The sequence below is a fragment of the Protopterus annectens genome, chromosome 3.part0 (genome assembly GCF_019279795.1).
Source record: "Protopterus annectens isolate FY-2018-M chromosome 3.part0, PAN1.0, whole genome shotgun sequence".
Taxonomy (NCBI): Eukaryota; Metazoa; Chordata; order Ceratodontiformes; family Protopteridae; genus Protopterus; species Protopterus annectens.
The window spans coordinates 1953810872-1953837412 of record NC_056731.1 but is presented as its reverse complement, the minus strand read 5'-3'; the positions used below and the strand labels follow the sequence as shown (position 1 = coordinate 1953837412).

The following is a 26541-nucleotide window of genomic DNA, read 5'->3' as shown; positions in this document are numbered from 1 at the left end:
TATGTAGACCTCACTGTAAAATCTGGGACAAAGCTAAAAAGTAATGGGGGAGAAAGATCCAAAATCATGGTTAGATATTTCATTGTATGTTTAGAAAGTTGCAATAATAACACATTTTGCACTAGCATTCTTTTTCTGAAAGCTGTAAAGTCTGAATCTCAAATGCCTGTCATTATTTAGTGGCTGCAGTTTTCAGTGATTTAACAAAAACGCATTCATTTCATTTCACAAGAAACATACCAAAATACAAGGGGAAAACAGAAACATTCTGAGAAATCATGGACAATTGAGAGCTTTGATGCCTCCCGCACATACATACACACATTCATATATACACATACAGGCACTCCTACAGTTGAATAAGATAAAAAGTAACATACTTGCCTTCCTACATATTGGTTAGCAATGACATGTGTTGTGCTAGTAAAAAAAAAAATAATACTTTAAAAAAGCACTTGCTCATGCACTTCCATGCTTGTATCTCTGCAGCCATACACTAATTTCTTCTTTCTCTTTTAGGCACACTCAATGCAGCCTGAGCCAACAGGACTGACTTCTCCCTATTTCACACAGCAGTCCATTGAGGCACTTTTTGAGCAACATTTCTGCCATTCTCCAAATGGCAGGAAGACATGCAATAAGATATAATGTCATTATTCTTCATTTGGTGCAGGTGTAATGCCAGGTTGTTCTAAAACCACCCTGATAAGCAGATTAAGCCAATTTCCTCTTTTTTCGTTTTTCTTTTTCCTTTGGTAGAACTTGGAAGTTCTCAGAAATCCCCACATTCATATGTGGATGCCTGTCATTCCACACTCCAGAAATGCATTTATGAAATGGAAGAGTTAAAGTGTTATTTTTAAAAGAATAAAACATGAAATAGCTAGAATACATATTTTCCACTTGGGGGCTGCAGTCCAGCAGCCAGTATTATGAGCTGCCCTGCAAAGAGGGCTCCTTTATACTAATCTTTGCCATCAGAATAGAGGGCTTTCAGATCTTGGACAGGAGTGGCAAGAAAATATATGCATCTTGCAACCCAGAGCGTATGGTCTTAAATCATCAGGCCCACATCAATTCCTTCTCAGGGGCAGTCAGTAAATAGATTCAGGATATAAATCAGATAACATTATACTTTATTAGTGCTTCCTTCCCTGATTTGTCAGATGAAAGCACTGATAATGTATAAAAATTATCTGGAATTCTATCATTCTGGCATGTTGTGTTACTAAATACTCTTCCTGAGATGACCATTGCTGGAAATGGTTTTGTTGTTATTTGGTTGAACATTCCACCATCTCTTTTGTCCTGTTTGTTTTTCATAAATCAGGAGATGATACTATGAACAAGCTATCAGAACTGAATGACTTATAATAATTTAGAGGATCATGCAGCAAAATTTAACTATCATACTTCTGATGTGTCAGTGAGTGGAGCAATTTCAGGAAGAGCTGTTGAAGTTCTTCAGCGACATAACTGTCTGTGATCCCAGGCCACAAGGTTAATAATTTGAATTACTCTTTAAATTCAGTCACCGTATTTGGGAAAAAAATTACAGGAGACACTGTCAGAGCAGTCTGAAAGCAATCATCCATTTACCCATTAGGCAATTTAGCAAAGTTTCCTGCATTTAAAATATTTTTTTTAGAAAAAGCACACAAAAAAAGAAATATACAAAGCTAAAAACAAAAGAAGTGTTTCTGTCCAAAATGAAATTAATCAATGGCATTCTTTGTCCATTTTTCATAAAAGTGTGGTTTATCTGTCAAATTAATAGCAAATTATTAAAGACTGAATTTAGAAAATAATGACAGACATTTGAGTTTTAGAATTCATACCCTTTAGAAAATTCATGCTAATGCAAAACCTGTTATTCTATCAACTTAAAAATATTCTCAATTTTTGGGTCTTTGTCTCACTTTTATTTATGGCTTTGTCCAGATGTCTTGCTCTAAGAGGATGAGAAGTAGGTTGAGAAATAGGCTATTTAATGGAGTTTCATTCCTGGTCTGTATGCTGTTTTAGTGGCTCTTCCCCCTAGTTCTTTGGCTCTGGCTTGGATTAGGTTTAGATTACTCATGCAAAAAGGGAATAGAATCCATTGACTGTAGAGGGGCGTTTATTCTGATTTCTTTACACTCCCCTGCCAAAGAAGCATAGATCTTTTAGACTCATTTTAAACTTTTTAAGACACGATTGAAGAAAATATAGTTTTGGGAAACATAACAACATTTTCTGATTGTATGTGTACTGTGTTCTACCCATTGTAATCCAATTAAGCAGACCTTTATGGTTTATTGTATTCTAATCAGAGTAATCTTTTCAGCAAATCATTATAACTGGTAATTGTTTTGTTTACATCTAATGCATTTACAGGCATTTAAAACCATTCAGAATCTCATACCTGTTTTTAGTCCTGCATCTGAGGGTTAGTGCACCCTTAGCATTTTTTTATTCCTTCCTTCCTTCCTTCCTAGAACTTCTATCTGTAATATGAAAGAATCCTGACTTTATCCTTAACTCTGTATAAACATAACTAGAGTGAGCAATTTCTTATAAACAGTAGTTTCGCAAAGACTCATTGTGAATTCATTAATTCCCAGATACTGCATATCACCAAAGCAGTGATCCAGAGTTAAAAATTATCTAATTCATTAATGCTTACAGTAAGTGTACATAATCTGTATTCAACAACATTCCTGCCACATTTTTATGCTTTCTAGTCACTCAGAAAGATTACACTAGGTGTACATGTAGTCTACACTTTGTGGTGACCTTTATGAATCCCCTTCAATATTTCAGGCTGGAAGAAAATCAATAGGAAAACTAAAATTAAGAAGAACAAGGTGTGAATTATGCTTGTGTTGTCCATTCACTCACAACGGCGTATGCTTAGTGTACACTTAGTGACAGTGTTAAAGAATCCCAGGGTTCATTTCTGTTTCTCTACTAATGTACTGAACATGATATGTTTTGGGTCCACATATACAGATAAGTGCTGTTGACAAAATCTTACTGTAACAAGCTTCAAGCAAACCAATAGATAAGAAAATTTAACACAGTACTTCAAGGAAAAATGTAATGAACGTTTGTGTTCATCTAAGTGGACTACTTTCCAGATGGGAGGACCATAGATCAATTTAGAAAGCATACTTCTCAACATCCCATCACAAGAATTGCACTTGATCTTAGCCAAAAGATCAGAAAGCAATTCTGTACAAAGCTAAAAATAAAGAGGAGACAGATGTCTCAAATCAGGGACTGACTGTAAATATTGTCCTTATAAACATTAGAAAATTGTTAGAACAACAGGTTTTTGCATTTGCATGCATTTTCTGAAGGATGTGAGGTCTAAAACTCAAATGTTTGTCATTATTTAGTGACTGAAACTTGTCAGAAAATCATGCATTTTACAAGGGACAGACCAAAAATGTTAAGCAAAGTTCTGGACAATCTGTGAAATTCTGGACAGTTGAATGGTGTGCTATAGGGTGATTCCTAGTTTTCACAGCTTAGAGCTTACAGCTGAAACAGACGTCTGTCCCAAGCACAGCAACAGAGGCTTTAGAGAGACAAACTGCAGGCCTGAGAGAGGAAGTAAACAGGTCCATTGGAGTGGAATTCCCATTACAACAGCTCAAGCTACTATGGTTAGAAGCACAAAGGCTGGATGTCAGACGCAACTGTCTGTCAGTAGGGAGTGACTTGGTACTACAAGCTCTACCCTCTTGAAAAATAAACTGCAATTGAAAAATAGCATATTGCAAAACTCAGTGATACACCTTTTAATTGAGTCCCCACATTCCTGCTACTTAAACATACTAAGTCTGAGATGAATGCATTACAGGAGATGATTACTCCAAAATAACACGGTTTAGGATTTAATCTATATTCCTCCATTCTCACATTACTTTGATTGTCACAGTTATGGTTCTTGGAATTTTAACAGGTACCCAGTTCCATAAAGGAGACCCAAACACAATGTCAAGACCTATGAAGGAGTGAATTATAGCACGATATAGATGACATACAGGTAGGATGTCACAAGGAGAAACCAACCATAATAGGCAAAGGAATTTAAATAGAAAAAATCAACCCAATGCAAAAACAAGCAGGAGTAGAACCCTAAAAATCCGGATTCAAGCAATAAAGAAACCATTACAACATCTCCAGCAAGGAGCGAAGTAAACCAAGACAATACTCTCAGCTCACAAATGTTGGAGATCATATAGCACATATACATCAGGGTAGGATAAATTAAAACATTCAAGAAATTAAAAAAACAAGGAAAGAAAATACTAAAATACTAAAAGGATACAAGGCCTAAACAACATGTCCTACATTGACTGATTCAAAGCCCTTTCACTATACTCAGTATCCTACAAACTGCTAAGAAGGGATCTGTGTCTGGCACATAAGACATCCTCCAACTCATTACTGATGGATTTACTTCACATCAGTAAGTCAAATGCATCAGAAATACTCAGTGTAGGGATCTAAGCCTCTTGTGCAACACCAATGCCATGGACTAGAGGGACAGGTATATTTTACAGAGGATACAACTGCTGTGGAACAGACTCCCCAGCCACATAAAACAAAGTTCACCCTTGTCCATTTCCAAGTACAACTTAAATCTATGGATGAGAAACAGAAAATCTACCCCAGGACTGCCCCCTGTGCTACTAATGGACATAGGCATCTCTTAAATGTTAATAATCCCATGCATGGGTAACCTCAGATTATCTATGGTCTGATCCTAGTTATTCTCATTAGGGGTAATATATAATTATTGACCATGAGATAGATAAGGCCAATCTATAACTAAATGGGATAGGTTATTTTGAGCACAAAAAAAGGGAAATTGGCTAGGTTTAAATGGCCTGCAAGGGCAGGTAGCCTTGAACTTACCTCTGAACCTATAAGAAACAATCACCTTGCAAATTATTAACATTTCTAGAAAAAAAGAAATGAGGACATAACAACATTTCCACAGCAGAGTAAAAAAGACCACAGCTTAATAGCATAAAAATATTCATACTGGGTGAGTTAAACAATTGATGAGTGGACATTTAGGGTGAAGACTTTACAGACATATGAACAGGTTGAATGTACAGAAACATACAAAGCTATAGAAGAAGGAGGGAGAAATGGGAATATATGCTGAAGTTAGAGGAAGTGGAGTTAGAAATCTTGAATAAGGCAAGGGGCAAGAAGTTGGAAGGTTGACTCAAACTGAAGGTTGCACTCAAGTTTGTCAACCTTAGACAGGATAGAGTTGATGGATGTGCACCTGTATTCATAAAAAAGCATTTGGAAAATAGTTGAAACAGTCAAACTACCCTCGGTAGAATCCTGCTGGATGATGAAACATGTGAGGGGACATAACTTCAGCTATTTGTAATATATACATCACCAGGTGCCTGTAGCAATGATTTGGAATGCATTGCATATTTTCTATTCATAACTTTTCATAAATGACAGAATCTGCATCTTTACAGAAATACTCCAGCCACCTTCATGTCCATCACCTTAACCATTCGCTACTGACATGGATAATCAGTTGGGATCAAGGAAACATCTGCATCTGGGTAACTTCAGTCTTAATAGCACAGACTTGAAAACACAATATCAGAATGTAGCATATACTATAGCTTCCTTCAAAATAACAATTATCCATGTAAACTTAAAGTAATGCAGACTTTCCCACAAGAGGAAAGATTTCAACTTTGGGTTTCACTAACATAGCTGATGACTTGTTAATCATCATCACTCTAGTTCCAGTTGTTGGCAGTAACTATAATCTCATAAAAATAATTGACAGTGTACAGTACATTAAAAATTACTTATTATACCATGACTCCCCATTAATATTCCAAAACGTGCATGCTGATTGGCCAGCGTGCACGTTGAAAATCGACTTATACTAATGGAAAAAGGTCCGGTCGCCCAGACCTTTTCCATTAGTATAAGTCTCTTTTAAAACACTGTCTCGCTATGTTAAAAGAGTTTAACATAGCGACACAGGTTTAAAAAAAGCAACAGAGATCTCCGTTGCTTTTTTTAAAGCTGTCTCGCTATGTTAAACTCCTTTAACATAGCAACACAGTGTGTAAAAAGCAACGGAGATCTTGCTTTCTCCGTTGCTTTTTTTTTAAACCTGTCTCGCTATGTTAAATGGGTTTAACATAGCGAGACAGCTTTAAAATAAGCAACATTCCTTATTTTAAAGCTGTCTCGCTATGTTAAACCCATTTAACATAGCGAAACAGTAAAAAGCAATGGAGATCTTGCTTTCTCCGTTGCTTTTGGCCACAGCTCTGATGTACTGCATAGGCATGCGCAGTACATCAGAACTGCCGCGGATACCAGACAGCTGCGGAAGGGCAGCAAAGAGGCATTATAGAATGCCATTATTTAAGAAAAGTAATTACTTCTTTTCTTAAATAATGTCATAGTATAATAGCAATAACCCATGCCTGGTTGTGGGTAATGCGGGATTTACCCACGGTTGTCTTTGTTTGGTCCCTCGGGCTTCGCACTACAGTGGGGAAAAGGGAATTTTCCCTTACCCGCATTGTAGTCTGACACGGAAGTGCTTGTCGATGTTAAGCGCTTTCATGTATGTGTGTTCGATGTTTTGTGATTCAGACATATGATAGTCAAGCATGTGTCCAGATCCCATTAGCATATACATATATATGGGTATAGGGCATATGTTCAAATGACCAGCTACCCTAACATCAGGAATATTGATGTAACAATGCCAATAATTTCTGTGCATGCCCTGGAGATTACCCCAGAGCAGGACAAACCAAGTGCAATTATTTTTGCAGGGGGGGGGACCTCACTGTACCCACCACACACCTTGCCACTTCTACATACTAACTCCAAAACTGCACTGTCCCCAGGGAAATGGAATATTCCCCTACCTGGGAATTGTCAGTCTTTCACACCTGTCGACGATCCATTTGCATCGACGAAAGAGATGCCGACATACTTGGTCTTTCAATCCAGTGCCACAACGCACATAGATATATCTCTTTATATGTCTATATCTATCTAACTATATATATATATATATATATATATATATATATATATATATACTCACACATATATATAAATATACACACACATATATATATATATATATATATAGATAGATACACACACACACACACACACACACACACACACACACACACACACACACACACACACACACACACACACACACACACATACACATACACACACACACACACACACACACACACACACACACACGTGTGTGTGTGTGTGTGTGTGTGTGTGCGTGTGTGTTTTGCCTTTAGCCACAAGATCCAGGAAGCATTTTTTTATAATCACAACATTCTAGTTGTGTTTAGAATCTGCATTTTACTATGGTGATTTGTTCCCGATACACCAGAAGATTAAGTATGTCTTTTTAGCATTCAACAGTTTCTTTTCCATTTTAGTTTTCAGAATTATTGCTTTTAACACAAGTAATGTTCCCCAGCAGATCAGGTACATCATCTTTAACATATGAATGTAAACACACTGATTCTTAATGTCTTTTTAATTCAGTGCTCTGTAAGGGTTACCTTTCCCTTATTTTATTTTATTTTATTTTAACCTCTGGACTAACATTGTTTTTGCCTCCACTTTGTTTTCACCAGCCAGATAATTTCTAGCCACATTACAATACACTGAGCGATAATTTTTAACAAGGAATTACAGCAGCTTTTTTGTTTACTCAGTTTATGGTGCCACCAGTTCCTTCTGTTACAGTTTTTATTAAAGTTCAACAATACTGTGTGAACTTATGACAGTTTTCCCTGAGTGCTGACTTAATCACAGGTTTGAATAATACTCTAAACATTAAAAGCACTACACAGCCTCAGGTAACCTCTGAATAGCCACTTCCTTTTTGACCTTGGTGCTGCGGTAGTGTTGTCACCTCACAGTAAGACGCTGTCCGGTTCGATTCTCAGCTAGAGCGTCTTCTGCGTGGAGACATGCATGAATGGGCGTACCTTCGTTGAAGGTTGTGCATCATGCCCGGCAAGCAGGTATGTAAAAATCAACTGCCAATCAGCGGACCGGAGTTCCGCTGTGGCGACCCCTAACCGGGAAAAGCCGAAAGACACAAACACAAACAAACAAACATGTTTATGCCAAATTTCGTCATGCTTTGTTTGTTAGCACTAACCAGTTTTACTACAATTTTATTGCTTTAACCATGGGTTGCAGAAAATATTTGCTTTAATATTTTACTTAATCACTGAATTTATTGGCAGTTTTTACTGACTGCTTTACTATATTGTGGTCCACACACTATGTACTCACTCATTACATTTTTTTCTGAAGAAGTTTTTGACACTAATAAAGAACGAGAGCACTCAGCACCTGTTCAGCTCAGTTTTTTTCTCCAGAGTGAAAGAAGTTTTTTATTTTATATTTTATATATATATATATATATATACTTGTCACCCCTGTCAATGAGGGACACAGGTGGAACCCCTGGGACAAATTTTTGGTTTCCCATCCATTCATCAAGGTTACACTTGAAGAGGATCAACGAGGTACTCTGTTTGACATGTATGGGAAGTCTATTTTAGAGGCAAGGCAGCATCTGGGAGACAAACCTGCCTCTCCAGCAGGTTTTGTTGATGTTGCATTTTAGTTTCAGGCCTTTTGAGTGGGTAATGCCCAAGGAGTTAGACTTATGGATATGAAACATCTCTAGTAGGTCTGGGTCCAAGATTGCCTTGTAGGAAGAAACAGATCACCTCTGAGCAATCTGTATGATACCGAGTAGAGTGATAATAATTTGAGCCTGTCCGCATAGGACAGGTGTTGGAGGCCATGGAGTCTCTTTATGAGGTATTTCTGTGGCCTTTCCAGTTGGTGCAGATGTTTGGAGAAGTACATACCAAACGTGGTGCTATTCTCAATTATTGGTCTAATGAGGGAGGAGTATAGAGAAGTAATAACCTCCTTTTTTCTGGATGCAATCCCTTTACTTATGAGATGAACCAAGTAAAAGGCTTTTCTGACCACTGCCGCTACATGATGATTGGATGTGAGATTTTATTAACCTGAGTACCCAGGTCTCTCACCACAGGTTGTGTGTTTAGGGGGTTGCCGTTGATGTGGTAATCAGTGGGGGCCATGTTTCTGCCAAATGATATGATGATACATTTTTTTTTGCATTTAGCCTGAGGCCATGACTTTGGCACCAGTCATTAGTTGCTGTGAGACCCTCTTGCAATATGTTAACATCATTTGGTTAATGACAGCACCCAACTTACAGTTGTCCACAAACTTGGTCAGCCACAGGCCTTTTGTCTTTGCCTGGACCTCTGAGCAGTAGATGCCAAACAGTAGGTGTCTGAGGATAGATCCTGGGGGACTCCGCTAGTGACAGGTCTGTTATCAGAGATGGAAGTGCCTATTTTGACCTTGAGGGTCCTGTCAGTGAGCCAGTTGGTCACCCACTTGATGAGATAGGGATTTATGCCAAGTTGTGTTAGCTTTTTGATGATGCCCGAGTGGGGGATTGTGTCAAAGGCCTTGGCTAAGTCAAGGTAAGCTGTATGTACTGAATTTCTCTCCTCCAGGGACTTGGTTACAGTCTCAAAGGAGTCAACCAGGTTCAAGAGGCAAGATCTTCCCTTGATGAATCCTAACTGGGTGGGGTCAGTTGCTTGGAGATTGCCTGTGTCCTTGTTTATGAGATCCATAATAATACACTCCATGGCTTTACAGATCAGACTTGTCAAGCTAATAGGGTGATAGTTTCCATGGTCAGTAGTGGCACCACCTTTGTGCAAGGGGATGACAATGGCAGTTCTCCACTCTGCTGGAATATAGCCTGTACTAATGCTTTGGTTGAATAGGGTGCTCAATGGCGAAACCAGTTCTTGCTAGAGATGGTGCAGAATATAGCCTGGGAAACTATCAAGTCCCATGATAGCTCTCTTCTTTGCCTTTGATAGGGCCTTTAACACTTGATCGACAGAGATGTGAGGTGCAGGATAAGTATTGAGGCTCTCCAAAGGGCCTTTGTGGAGGGACAGGGGGGTGAAGTTTGCATTGAACCTGTCTGCTAGCAGGTTAGCTAAGCCATCAGGATCAGTGTAAGAAGTGATACTGTTAAATACTAATTCCAAACAAACCTAGGCTTTTCCGTGGAGGTTCCTTATGTAACCAAATAAGCCTTTTCTGGTTTCCCTTTGTTTTGGAGGCTAGTTTCAATTCATAATTGGCTTTGGAGATTTTCACTAGTGATCTAATTTGCTTGTTGAGGCTAAGGAGGAAGTTTTTCCAGTTTGGAATTTGTTTCTTTTTACCCTTGGACGGCAGTTTCTTCCTTTTGTTGTAAAGCCTGTTGATAGAGGATGTCCACCAAACAGGTTTGTGTTTCCTTGAGGAGCAGGTTTTAGTTCTGTTGGGTATGGATGAGTCCATGCAGTTGTACAGGTGCTTGTATACTGCATTGGTGTACTGTTCAGCATAGTCATCTGCATTCTCGGGGGGGGGGCAGTAGTGGGAAGCTACAGATACCCTCCCTTACGAGTTTTAGTCAGCTTTTGAGACTTTTTTTAGCTTGATTACAGTTGGGGGGATGGGGGATGGAAACTTCAAATGAGACAGTTCAATGATCTTATATCACCAGCGAAGAACATACTATGGCAGTGGTGCAGTGGTTGCCCATGTTGGTGAGAACCAAGTCCAGAATATTATCTTCCCTTGTGGGGGATGAGATGAGCTGGTCTCGTGTGTTACAGTTGACAATGTCAAGGAATTGTTGAGTGAGTGCATTAGTGCAGGAATAGTTCACCCAGTCTATGGTGAGGTAGTTGAAGTCACCAAGGATCAGGGTGTTAGGGCTTACCTTGATGGAGTCAAGTAGATCCAGGTAAGAGGAGTGGGTGTCCTGAGAAATGGAGGGGGGTTTATAGCGGGATATAACTTGGATGGGTGTCTTGCCAACTATCATTTGCACCTGGAGTACTGCCAGTGTGTTTTAGAGGTCTCTGCTGTTTAGGTAAGTTTTTATTGAGGACCTCTGCAAAGAGGGGTATGTGTTGTGCTTGGCTATGGGATGTGTGTTTGTGCTGGCAATCTCCTTTTGTCAGGAGTACTGACTGTGGCGCAAGCAGGTTACTGATGTAGATGCATTTCTTGCAAGTATTAGAATTATGTGCTAGGAGAAGAGGGCTGTCAGTAAACATGAGGCAGTTGCTACACTATCTCTATATGCCCATGTCGACCAGGCTGGCAGGAGAAACTGATGGGAATTGTCCAGACATAGCGTTCCGAATACTTGGGAGGACTTATTGAGAGAGGATTTTGATAAGGGTTCGTCCACAAGAGTGTAGACCACAAAAACCTTAAATGTAAAGTAACTGGCCTGAAGCACAAGTGCTAAAACCAAAACTAAGATGCTTAGAATAACAGATGCATTTAATCAGGCTACTAACAAACAGTAATAAATGCAGCAGAATAAAAGCACTTGAATACTTAAGAGCACATATCAAAAATAAGGTGATAAAGTAGGAAGAACACAATTACAATAAAAGCAGCTGAATAAAGTGTATTTTTTTTCTTTGAGTGGAGAGGAAGGAAACAGAAGATAGTTCAAGATTAAGAAGGCAAGGGAATTGGCCTTCCCAAATGGTCTCTCTGTACTCAGCAGACTGAGATGATGAGATGGGACAGGGAAGAGTATCCAAAATCAAAGAAGCAAGGGAGTAGTCCTTCCCAAATGATTTCACTGTACTCAGTTGAGTGAACAAATGAGATGGGAAATGGAGGAATGACCAAAATCAATTTTACAGCAGGGGCGGGCAATTCCAAAGCCACAAACTTTAAGAATACAAGACCACCTGGGGAGCAGGGAGGGAAAAACAAACAATCCACACAGAATACAGAGGACAAATATATAAATGCATTACAGTACAATCAAGTGCAAAAAAGTATACGTATCAGTTGGTATATCAGATGGTTATAGAATCCAACACAGCCAGGTAGTTAGCTCTGCACAGATTCACAGATGTAAGTCTTTGTATTACAAGTACAACTGAGAAAATAAGCATTGGGCAATCAGATAACAATAGAGGTTTTCACCAATGTCTAAGATCTTAGGTGGGCTGAGTCTAAGGAAAGCAAAACAACCCCCACCTGATACTAGCTACTGAACTACCCTGAGAAATAAACAATGCACACAGAATACAGAGGACAGATATATAAATGCAGTACAGTACAATCAAGTGCAAAACAGTATACTTATTAGTTGGTATATCAAATACATATATATATATATATATATATACATAGAGAGAGAGAGAGATAGATATAGAGACATAGATATATGGGTGCCATGCATTTGATCTAAATTTGTTTAACGTATTTGTTTGATATATGCAGATGGTTAACAGATGTGTGAGACTGACGATCCCCTTGTAGAGGAATATTCCCTTTCCCCAGAGATTGTACTGTTTTGGAGTTAGTATATATACTTAGCAATGGGGTGTGGGGGCACAGCCCTCCACATAAGGGGTGCAGGGGAGCTTGCTGATGATGTAATGAATATAAAACAATATTATTTATTTTTTGTTTGAAATTACATTTGCCGAGGTTCTTTCTCAGCACATGAGCTGGAACTTGTCAACATTTGGTTTGTCAGCCTTTTGTGGGTGACGCTCCAGAGACTAATCTATGGGGACCCCAACTAAAGTGAGTAGGCCCATATACATATATATTGGATGGTGCAGTGGTGCAGCAGTTGTGTTGTTGAATCAAAGCAAGAGGTTCTCCAGTTCGATTCTTGGTGGGGGTGCCCTCTTTGCGGAGTCTGCATATCCTCCCTGCATTCGTGTGGGTTTCCTCCGGGTGCTCCGGCTTCTTCCCACATTACAAAGACATGCATCTGGAGCATTTTTCCCTGGGCCTCCTCTGAAAATTAGTTTTGTTGTAAGTCAGACTTTCCTGTTAAATAGATGTTAAATATATATATATATATATATATATATATATATATATATATATATATATATTTTTTTTTTTTTTTCTTTTAATTTTATTTTATATATGAATCCATCCGCCAATTTATAATGTAGAGTAATATGTATACTGCATTGCATTTTGAATCCTTTATTTGCTCTGCTGCTCTACTGCACATTTGTAAGAGTTTTCTTATTTGAATACTTCTTGTATTGCTGCTCTGCTCTTTGCTGGTAAATGTATGTACTGAATGCAGTATTTTTCACTGCTGCACTACTGAATATCTAAAACTGATTTTATTGAATGCCTTATTCTCACTGCTGTTCTATTACAAAATTGTTAACTGTTTCCTACTCACTTTCTAATCACCTCACTGTAACCTCTATACTTCCAACCTTCCTTTGTAACCATAAGCCCTCCTTTATCTTCTAGCAGTAGAAGGCTCTCTTACTGACTCCTGGTATTAGAACTCTGCTCCTACACTCAGGCACCTAGCCACTTCACTCATACTATACCTTACAACAACTCTAATTATCCTATTTCACAGGTGGTCTCACACAACCTCTTCTTCTTTCACCCCTTTTTTAGTTTTCCTAGGATATTCTCCCCAAACGGTCTAGCTGAATCAAACAGAAGCTACCACAGTACAGCTGAAGCTCCAATTCTCCTCACAGCACAGAATCTGTGCTTCAGTAAAAGTATAGCATTCTAAAGTATTTTAGCCTCCTAATTGTACTTCTGAACTACTATTGTTTATGTAAGGCTGCTCACATATCACCATGACGATGTCTTGTTGTACTCCCACCCTTGCTGTGTTTTCTCCACTTAACTGCTCTTCCAGGCCATTTATATTATCCACTGCTATCTGTACATAGGTTTTCTTCCTTGTCCCTAGTAGTAGCTAGTCCCACATATTACTGTAGCCCATTTATCTCTTTAATAGAGTTTCTACCTGACACCCCTTCCTTTTAAAAACTGTATTACAGAACACATATTGCCTTTTCCTTACTTATATTTAGCCCTTGACTACTTAGCCACTACTTACAGTTTGCTGGTTGTTTGTGTTCCCACATTTTTGGTTCAGGCTCAGCCCCACTCCGTTCACCCTGTCTATGCTCGGGCTCACCCTGCTCCCCTACTCTACCCTACCCCCATTCCGACCCACCCCCTATTTATTCAGTTATATTTATACTAACACTAACTCCGCCCACTCCACCTCTCTCCCAATCACACTCAAACACAAAACAACCATATACTCCTTCTCAAAACCAACTAATTAAAATCTTAACTACAGCTAATCTACCCTTCACCTTTTAGCACGATCACTCCCTCTCAATACGAGCCTAGCATTCCATTTCCCTCCCAATCCTACAATCTCTACCTAAAATGTTATACCCCAACTCTTGCGGTATTAGCCTTTTCTGCCTTATAGTGACTCTATCTATCCTAAATCAAAGCACTTCAGTAAATGCCAAAATATCAACATCTACAAAAACATTATAACATCCAACACTAGTTTCGAGAAACATATTAATATCTACTCTAACATATCAGCCAGCCTACTAAACACAAATATCCTCCATCGCACAAAGTACAAAATCTTGCACTATCATCATCATCATCTTCTTTCGGCTGTTCTCGTTAGGGGTCACCACAGTGGATCATCTGTTTCCATTTCTTCCTGTCCTCTGCATCTTGCTCTGTCACACCAACCACCTGCATGTCCTCTCTCACCACATCCATAAACCTTATCTTTGGCCTTCCTCTTTTCCTGTTACCTGGTAGCTTCATCCTTAGCATCTTTTTTCCCAATATACTCAGCATCCCTCCTCAGCACATGTCCAAACCAATGTAATCTTGCCTCTCTGGCTTTGTCTCCAAACCTTCCAACCTGGGCTGACCCTCTAATATACTTATTCCTAATCCTGTCCACCCTCATCACACCCAGTGCAAATCTTAACATCTTTAACTCTGCCACATCCAGCTCTAACTCCTGCCTTTTGTCAATGCCACTGTCTCCAACCCATATAACATAGCTGGTCTCACTACCCTCTTGTAGACCTTCCCTTTCACTCTTACTGGTACTCGCCTGTCACAAATCACTCCTAACACTCTTCTCCACCCACTCCATCCTGCCTGTACTCTCTTTTTCACCTCTCTTCCACACTCACCATTACTCTGAACTATTGATTCCAAGTATTTAAACTCATTCACCTTCACCACCTCTACTCCTTGCATCCTCACCATTCCTCTATCCTCCCCCTCATTCAGACACATATATTCTGTCTTAGTCCTGCAGACCTTCATTCCTCTTCTCTCTAGAGCATATCTCCATCTCTTCAGGGTTTTCTCCACCTGTTCCCTACTCTCACTACAGATCACAATGTCATCTGCAAACATCATAGTCCACTGTGACTCCTGTCTGATCTCGTCTGTCAACCTATCCATCACCATTGCAAATAAGAAAGGGCTCAAAGCTGATCCTTGATGTAATCCCACCTCCACCTTAAATGCATCCGTCACTCCCACTGCAGACCTCACCGCTGCCACACTACCCTAGTACATATCCTGTTCCACTCTTACATACTTCTCTGACACTCCCGACTTCCTCATACAATACCACAACTCCTCTCTAGGCACCCTGTCATATACTTTCTCTAAGTCTACAAAAACACAATGCAACTCCTTCTGACCTTATCTCTACTTCTCTATCAACACTCTCAGAGCAAATATCGCATCTGTAGTGCTCTTTCCTAGCATGAAACCATACTGCTGATCACTAATCATCACGTCCCTTCTTAACCTAGCTTCCACTACTCTTTCCCATAACTTCATGCTGTGACTGATCAATGTAATCCCTCTGTAGTTTCTACAGCTCTGCACATCACCTTTATTTTTAAAAATCGGTACCAAAACACTTTTTCTCCATTCCTCAGGCATCCTCTCACTTTCCAAAATGTCATTAAACAATCTGGTTAAAAACTCCACTGCCATTTCACCTAAACACCTCCATGCTTCTAAAGGTATGTCATCTGGACCAACAGCCTTTCCATTCTTCATCCTCTTCATAGCTATCCTTACTTCCTCCTTAATCCATTGCACTTCATGATTCACTATCCCCACATCATCCAACCTTCTCTCCCTCTCATTCTCTTCATTCATCAACCACTCAAGGTACTCTATCCATCTGCTTGACACACTCTCCTCACTTGTAAGTATGTTTCCCTCATTATCATTTATCACCTTTACCTGCTGCACATCTTTCCTAGCTCGGTCCCTCTGACTAGCCAATCGGTACAGGTCCTTTTCTCCCTCCTTAGTGTCCAACCTTTCATACAATTCTTCATATGCCTTATCCTTAGCCTTTGCCACCTCTTTCTTTGCCATGCACCTCATCTCCTTATACTCCTGTCTACTTTCTTCATCTCTCTGACAATCCTACTTCTTCTTTGCCAACATCTTTCTCTGTATACTCTCCTGTACTTCCTCATTCCACCATCATGTCTCCTTGTCATCCTTCCTCTATCCAGATGTCATACCTAGCACCTTACTAGCCATCTCCCTTACTAGCTCTGCTGTAGTTCCCATCTATTTGGTAACTCTTCACTGCTTCTTATCAAAACAAAAGCAAAAATAATACCTATAGTCACAATACACTACTTCTCCCAACTCCTGTGCCTATCTAAATGCGGTGATGTTCACTCAAACCCAGGACCCCTCTTTGCCCCATACAAGCACAGTAAATCCCCATCCATCTCACTCTTCCTAGCTACACTAAACATACATAGCATGTTTAATAAAAGAGACCTCAAGAAAGAAGCAATCTCCATGGTATCCCCTAAGTCTCAAGCAACCCACTATACAAGTATAGTGAGTGCAAAACAAAACAGTGCAAGAAACCTCTGTGTGGAAGTTTTTCAATTCCTGTATGTCAAAGCAATCCAAAAAAAAAGCAAAAACAAAAATCATTTTGTTTAATTTTTGTTTTGTTTGGATCACTTTGACATACAGGAATTGAAAAACTTCCACGCAGAGAAAATAACAGACCTGAATACATGGTTAACCCATTATGATCCCAGCATATTTGCTATCACTGAAACTTGGTTAAAACCACATATTCAAGACACTGGACTACTTCCACCAGGATATAGCATATTGAGATCTGGTAGAACCCTTAAAAAAGCAGGAGGTGTTGCCCTCATCTACCCATCCTCATTCAGTATTACACCCTACACTAAGCCTATCCCACAATTTAACAACGGTGAAATCCGTATTGCCCACTTAAAACTAAATGAAGCTAAGCAGCTCAGTATTGCAGCCCTATACATCCCCCTGGTCAAAACTTGCCCACACTAGAAAATATTTTTTCCTGGATGACTCAAAACATATTTAATGAAACTATCGTTATGAGTGATGTCAATGGGCAGAACCTAATCTCTGACTTTCCCTCTAATAGTCTTAATCTGTCAGGTTTCACACAACTTATCACAACCCCTACTAGAATTCATAAAAGTAGCAACCACAGCTCCATTCTAGATTGGATCCTAGTCACAGATGCTAACTAGTACTCCAACTCCGGAACTCTACCAGATACAATAAGTGACCATTTATCAGCATACACTCACAGGGCTATCTCCCATTCACCTAAAACCACAACTATAAAACCTCCTGCAATTTAATATATTTTAGCCAAACACTGTTAAAATATTAAAATCCCTAAACTGGTCCATACTAAAGAAACTGCCCCTAGGCAAAGTGGTTCAATATTTCAATAAGCTATTCTTGGATACACTCAACAGTCTAGCCCTGCATCACACAAAATGAACCAAAAATAACAATAAGCATGCACTCTGGCTTACAAAGACTACAAAGTAATTAATACAAAATTTCCTACTCCCCCCCCCCCCAACAAAAAAAAAAATATTGAGCTGCATTGTTAAATATTTCTAAATGTTTATTTTGAGCTGTATTGTTAAAAATTTTTGTTACTGTATTGTGCCTTTTTACAACATATGTGCTGTTAAATAGTTTTCTATTATTATTTCGCTTGCTTTATAAGTAATTGTTTCCTTACAAATTCATGTAATGATTTTCATGTAACTTGGAACTTTTCTTTCCGGGCCTCCACTGAAAATGGGCCCCAAGCCCAGTGGACTTTCCCAGTCAACAAATGTCAAGAAATAAATAAATAATGACAAAGCCTGGAAAGAATCCCAGAAGAATAACAATGAACTATCCGTACAAAACTATAGGCATCTATACAACCTAACAAAGAAACATATAACTGCTGACAAGAAATGGTACTTCACTCAGCAATTATCTGACCATAAAAATAATCCAAAAAAATTCTGGTCCACCATTTTATCATTGATTACCCCCAGATGAAAACATAACCCCACACCAGTCACAGATGCAACTCCACATCAGATAGCAGAAATGCTTAATACACATTTTATAGAAAGTATAAACAATCTAGTTAATAATCCTAACAAACCAAACACTGCAAATTCCAAACCCTGTACCCAAACTACCCTAACCCCACCTCCAAAACCAACATCCTTTACCTTGCAACCAGTATCTACCAACTATATATGCCAATTATTACATAAAATAAAAAGTAGCTCCATATCGGCTGACAACCTCCCATTCGAATACTTAAAATTCACAGCTGATGCTATCACGTACCCTGTAAGTATTCTTATAAATAGATCCCTCTTAGAATCATATGTCTCAACAATCTGGAAAAAATTCAGTTGTCACCCCCTACATAAAGGAGTAAAATCAGTAGAACTATCGCCCCATTTTTATTCAGCATCCTCTCCAAAATATTAGAAAAATGTATACATAGGCAACTCCTTGACTACCTTATTCATAGGAACCTACTTACATGCTCCCAGCATGGCTTCAGACCACACACAGTACAGCAACTGCCCTAATAACCTTCACAGATACAATAAATAGAGTAAGATACTTAGGACACCTAATCTCAGCAATATTCCTAGATCTATCAGACACATTTGACCCTGCCACACCCCAAATTTTGCATGAACAATCTTCCTTGCACACACTTGTCTACAATGGTTTTCAAGCCACCTGTCTCAAAGACAACAGTGTGTAAAATGGCAAAGCTCTCTCTCAGAATATTTACTCAATAAAACAGGGGTCCCTCAAGGCTACATCTTTGGTCCTCTACTTTTCAACATCTTTATAAATAACCCCCATATCACTTCCTGCCAAAACACCCTTATCCAATGCACTGATGGCTCAACTATCATTCCTCCTCTAACAATATAACATACCTTAGACACATAACCCAAATGGCCTTCTCATCTGTCAAAACCTGGCTCAGTAATACACAACTCCCACCAATCCAAAACAAAACCAAATTACTTCTCTTCACACCAAAATCATACTATATTGACTTTAAAATATATTCTCTTAACAAATCAGAAATCAAAGCGGTCCCACATGCTAAACTTCTAAGGATAGCAATAAACAATAAACTAACCTTTGACCTGCATATTCATAATACCATTAAAAACACACCAAAAATTAGGAATACTATATCAATTCAAACACTTTATGGACTCAGACACAAAAAGAACACTGGCCACCACATACCTACAATTGTCTATACTATATAGTGACCCTACACATACCTACCTCCAAACTACATTAACAAATAAACTGGAATCCTGCTACAATAAAATTGCCAAATTTGCAACAGGATTACCATTCCACAAGCACCATTGCACTGCACTTACCTCCCTTAACTGGCTCGCACTACCCCAACAACTAACTTACCAACAGCTAACAATGGCCCACAAAATCATCTATAATTCTGAAATATGTCCCTCAATAAATTCCTTGCTCCAACTCTATACACCCAGCCGAAATCTCTGCTCTGAAGGCAAACATCTATTAATTCTCTACAAAAAAAGAAAACTGCTGGGCAATCCCTTTACTCATATCCTGTAACTAAATTATGAAATACGCTACCTTTAGACATTAGAATTACCCTAAATCTCAAGAAATTTAAATTTAAACTAAAATAGTTACTACTCAAGTCAAGTAACTGTGCCTGCTCAAAACCAAACTGACTACTACTCACATAATTATAACTCTACCATTCCACCTTCCTCCTCCCTCTCTCCAACCTCCTGCTACCCACTTTCCATTAGCTCACTATACTCAATTATTCCTTCTACAAACGTCTCTTTCACTTACTGTCATTGACTCAATACCATTTCACCCCCTACTCTACTTTATTTAATATTCAACCCATACTGCACTTTTACCCACCTTCCACTGAGTATGTAACTCATTTGCTATTCCCTTGCTATTTATCTGCTATCCCTTACTAACTACATTTCACTATCACTTCCTGTAAGGTATTCATCTTATTCAGATCAACCTCTCACTCTCTCTCGTCCTTATTACATTTTCCTCCATGTAAATATGTATATATGTAAATATGAAAAATCTATGTCAAACAATTTACTTAAACAAACTGAAAAACAATGTCAATCACATTTTTATGCAACGACATACTCCCATATGTAACCATGTTAACATCTGTACACTTTAATCAATTGTATCTTTTTTATCTTAAAAATCTTGTCTCCCTATTACCTCCTAACCGTTAACCCTCTGATGATATGAGAGTAACCAGCTTTGGTTCTTGCATATAAATATGAGCAGGCAGAAATTTTTGTCTGCAGGACACCGGACAATGAAATGTTATGATTTACTATTACAGTGAAATGTCTGTGAATATCTTTGAGTATGGTAAGTAACTTTCATATCTGTACTTCATCATGGGAAACGGATATAAAGACTGCTAAGCAATGCCTGTTTACATGGCTTTCTAATTTCACTATCTTCTTTCATGACAAATACAGCAAATCTCTACAAAGATAAGGTATCCTAAAGCACATTTCATCATAACTATCTATACATCAAAAATATGACCATTATGCAACCTTTTTCCATAATACCTCATTGGATTACATTGGCCTAGCTAGGCATATAGCCTCTTGCCCTTCCAAGTGTAGCTCCTCAACCCCAGGTAATTTATATATGTAGACAGAATTTGTTTTCAGTGCCCCTCTAAAAAGTAGCAAGGCATTCTGGAAAAAAAATATTCATCACAACAATGGACCTGTGAGTAGAGCTCCGCCTGCAGGAATCCTCCTTCTCTCCCTCCTTCCCCCCTCCGACCTTCTGTATTTTCATTTCTTTTTCTCTTTTTCTTCAATAGCCATGCAAGGGAGTGTGTGTGTGTGTGTGTGTGTGTGTGTGTGTGTGTGTGTGTGTGTGTGTAGGATTTATAGGCCTGGAAAAGTTTTGTGTAACCAGCACTCCTAATGCTAGTGGTATCAGTCCAGTATATTCCTGCATACAAAACTCTACTGTTAAATCCAGCATTATGGTAAGAACTTAACATTTTGTTTGTCAAGAAAAAAGACTCTCCCTCGTTTTCAAGTAGAATGAGGAGACCTTAACATACTACAGATGAATTGGATTTTCTGATAGTCTCAACACCGATTTTTGGGCATGAAAACACTTTTTCTCCTTGCTTTTCACAGAGAAGGTCTGGTTTGGGGATAATGTGAGTATTATGAAGAACTGTTTCAAAGTGGACATTAAATTACTTTATTCAACAAAAAAGGATATACAAACCTAATGATTCTTTTGCAGACTAAACCAGTTTCTGTTTTACTGTCTCTTGAAGATGTACATAATTTTTTCCTAGAGCCTGTACTTCTAAAAAGCCATTTAGGATTAGTTCTGTTTGTTTTTTTTTTTTTTTTTTTACAAAAAATCATTTGGCTAACTGTGTTGTAATTAATCTAGCTACTTATTTCCCCATAAAAGTTTTATATTATAGATGACAGTTCTTCCTCCAATGTTATTAGTCTTTCAGGACTCTCTGCTTCACCAAGTCATGGCTGTCTACTCAGACAAGATCAATAAACGGGGGAAAGGGGCAGATTGTTACCTCTTTGTTGAGAAGCCATACATGTGTGGCAATGGGTCATCAAGTCTTACTGCTTTATAATTGTCAGTCACAATCTACGCAGTATAGTTCCTTGACAAAAAGACTTAACTCCTGCCATTTGATTTGCAAAGAATGCACTCTATGCAAGATAAGGAGAATATTTTCTCCAGTACATGGATGCCCACCATTAGTTTAGATTCTACATGGCTTCGACCAAGTCTTTTCACAGAGATTATCAACTGTTTGTTTTACAGGTCTCTTCTTGTCAGATAGAACATTTATGTACTTAATACGATGATATATTTGTAACATGAAGGCCTGTCTTCTGTAACATCCCTTCCTCCATCTTCCACCTATGATTTGGAGTCTCATTTTCTCAATTTTTCCATTTCTTTTTTAAAGCTACAAGAACTGAGCATTATGTCATGAGTGGTTCATGAATAGAAAGGGGTAGGATTTCAGGCTGCCTGTGAAAATTTTATTTCCTGAGCAGTCCTAATGCTTCTATCATCAGTCATGTTGGCTTCAAAGGTAAGGGGCTTTCTTCTTACAGATCTTTCATTTTGATAAGTATATAACTTTCATTTGTTAGTAATGCTGAGACAACATGTTTATCACAATGTGCAATAGTTTCTAAAGTGAAATAAAGCTAAATTATAAATTAAATATATAAAATAATCCTGAGCTCAGATTTGGAAAAAATATCTGGAGATGTGGGTATAAACTTATCAATAAAGAATTTTTGTTAAGTTTATGTTTGACATCTTTGTGTCTGTTATGATTTCCTTTCTTACCAAAGATTTATCCTGCAAACTTTTTGTATTTATTTTTATTTTTTTCAGGGTGAAACAAACAGAATGATTGCTTCACATGCAATGAACAAAAACTCCTCTAGGTCTCATTGTATTTTCACTATATATGTTCAGGTAAGCAAAATACAAAATAGACCACTAGGTAAAAAATTCTTTGTAATTGTGTGATCTTAGCATGGTTGAAATTTGTATAATTCTCACCCACTGGATTCAAATTTCTGTTTCTATTAATGGTAGCTATCTTCTTTTCACGCTTAATGCAATAGACTATGATTGTCTTCCTTAATCCAAAATTTATATATGTATTTATACTGATAAAACCAGAAAATTGCTAGTAGCTGTTGTATGGCCATGGCTGAAGTGTTGGTGATGCTACGGCTCGATTAGCAAATTAATCTTTTAAAAGATGTTGAAAATTATTATTACCAGTTATATATAACACAGTGATTCACTTTAGCATACTTTTAAATGGATTATCAGATCTTCTTCTTATTGGATGTCTTCTGTTGGATGCCATCAGTGGTGACTGGTGACTACAAAGCAAGAGGTCTGCAGGAAGCAACTGAATGGGTGAGGTCAAATGCAGCAGGGCGAGGTTCTAATAGAGCAGGTCAATAACCACTTTTTGTGATCAAATAACAGATGGGGTCCTTCACTTTCATCCACAAACTGCCTCACTATATATCTACTCATTATAGCCCTTTTACTGACTGTACACACCTTAGATGTCTAGCTACAATCAACAAAGCCAGCCTTAGATAAAGGACTCCATGGATCCTCCTGTTACTGACTAGTCTCCCTTGCACTTCTCCAGTGCCTTCCCCAGTTTTCTCCTCATCCTGGCCCCATACCATCCACATAGATTACCTCTTCCTTACATTTCATAGTCATTGTACGTTTTAGTTCCCCTTTGCTTGTAACACTCTGTAAATGGCCAAGACTCTAGTGTAATTAACTTTGGAGGAAATAATTCAGTTAAGCCAGGGTCTTGGGGTTGCTAGGCCTCCACAAGACTGGAGTTCTAGATGCTCTGAGGTGCATCCTTTTACAAACTTTTGATTTAATTATGATGGCCTGAATAAAAAATAATGAGTAAGGAAAACGTTATGGCTTAAGCGTAAGGTTCAAAGCTAAGAAAATCATCATCATCTTCTTTCAGCTGTACCCGTTAGGGGTCGTCACAGCAGATCATCTGTTTCCATTTCTTCCTGTCCTCTGCATCTTGCTCTGTCACACCAACCACTTGCATGTCCTAAGCTAATAAAATAGTAGTTCCCAAATAAAATGAGAAGATAAATGCATTGTCTCTTCTGTGTACCACTCCAGTGTTAGATTGGGATGAAATGTAAAGGAACAAATGGCCAGAAGCATAAATTATATGGCTGAGAGTGTCGGAAAAGAAACTACATCATATTATTAAAGCTGCACAGCGATAAGGAGTACATGCAGAGATTACACAGAAGGAATGAACAGTCAAAAATTCAACAGGAGAACAAGCACTGTTAGATGGCAAGAGTACTTGATGTGATATGATCAGTTGCTAACACACATATCCTGCCCAGACTGCCACTTCGTGAGTACAATGCTGATGTTCATTTGGGATTAAAGGTGATTACCATTACCTCTGCAAAGCCAGAATAACTGCTTATTTTGAACAAATTAGAATATTGTCATTTTCATCCACAGATATCTCCAATACCCAGCAATTAAAGTGAACTTTACTGACTGAATATACCTGAGATATCAGAATGCAATAGAATAAAAATAACAATTGGACAAAGTTATTTTATCCCCTTCACACACACACACACACACACACACACACACACACACACACACACACACACACACACACAGACACACACACAGACACACACATGAACATAGATTAAAGCCATTTGAATGATTCTATTCATCAAACCTTTGATATGCAGCCAAATGAATAGATATGCATACATAAACTGTATACAGGAATTATTCTTGGCAGCTCGCAGCTGTCCGAAAACAGTATGCTACTCACTGTACCCCCATACCTTGCAACATCTTATATCATGAGTCTGTGAGAAAGCTAAAATAATGATGGACAATGGATTAAAATCACCAGACCAAAATATGAGGCAAAAAAAAGAAAAAGCAAGAACACCTGACAGCATCTACTTATCCCATACACACACACACACACACACACACACACACACACACACACACACACACACTTAACTATAGTACTTCCCTTATATGAGAAAATGCACAGCTCATAACTAAGAAAGGTATGACTGCAAGCAGATTTAATGAACCCTATCTGCAAACATAACATCAATAACTACTGTTACAGTAAAAAGAAATAAAATAAATTGACAGAAATATTAATAAGTAAATGTTAATACTCAACAGACAAGTTGCAGCCCTAAAACATGGCAATTTGTTCAACATATCCTGATAAGGCTGTTAAAAGATCTTCTGCAGTTCTACACATAGTTAAAGGTACCTGCAGTCAAGGGAGCCCGCAGGATTTTTTGCAGGGGGGTGCAAACCCAAGCCCCACCCACACGGCCCACCCCCTCTGCTGCCACGCCCACTCAGCCCCACCCCCACCCATGCCCACGCAGCCATTCCAGTGTCCCAATACTTGGCCATTTTTCCCGATTTGTCATAGACACTGTTCAAATCTCCCAGTGTGCATACTGTTTTATGCTTTACTTCTACAATGATTACAGAAATTTGGATTTCATTTACAACTTTTATTTCAAATTTTATAGCACAAACACTGATAGACATTTACTAAACCTAAACAAAGCAATAGTCTTACAATGAAAAGAGATTTAGCATTAAAACTTCTCTACCTTTGAAACCCACACTCACCGAAATAGCATTGAAACCCGCATTCAAAGAAAATGCATCTGGCCAGTGGCAGGGTAAGTTTACCTTTGGGCTGTTTTCAAATCATAGACTCCTTGCACACATTTCTAGAACCATGCAAAAATTATTTGATTCACCTTCCTGACTGTATTAATTATACTATATAATAATTGAATTATATCCCTTGTATAATACAGCACCACTTGCTAGAGTGTGTTTTAAATTTATAGTTCTGAACTTTTTTCCTTTAAGCAATGAAACAAATCATATGAACCAATAATGACAACCTGCCCAATTCAGAACATTTCAACCATAAAGGGCCACTCTACTCAAACTTCTGTCATACAATCCACCAATATCAATCAATATGCAGAATCTTTGCATAAGTAAAACTCATCTGAATAATTCCACATTAAAGAGATCTGAAACCAGTGAAGAGGTTGTTGCTAGAAAATAACTTTATATTCAGTGTTTCATCTACAAATTCACAGCCTGCTGCCCTTGAAAAATAAATTGCCTATGTTATATTAAAAAAATGGTAAGCTCTTAATATTGCAATAGGGAATGACTGACAAACCAACACGTTCATAGGCATCTCATACAAAGGAGGGCACACATAGTGAAGAACTCCTATTTCCCCCTTAAAATGCATCAAATACTCAGCAACTGAAAGGGCATGCAATACTATAGCAATAACCCACGCCTGGGTGTGGGTAATGCTAAATTTACCCCACGGTTGGCGTGGTTTGGTCCCGAGGGCGAAGCCCGAGGGACCAAACAAAGCCAACCGTGGGTAAATTTAGCATTACCCACACCCAGAAGTGGTTATTATATATATGACATTATTTAAGAAAAGAA

General features: G+C 38.5%; 1 protein-coding gene across 1 annotated transcript in view; it reads left to right on the top strand.

The window, feature by feature from the left end:
• KIF9 (kinesin family member 9) overlaps positions 1 to 26541 on the top strand; it is a 1986094-nt gene that overhangs the window by 709901 nt on the left and 1249652 nt on the right. Inside the window, exon 5 of the mRNA XM_044066028.1 lies at positions 22855 to 22938. Within this exon, the coding sequence (XP_043921963.1) occupies positions 22855 to 22938 (84 nt within the window). The remainder of the gene's footprint in view (positions 1 to 22854; positions 22939 to 26541) is intronic.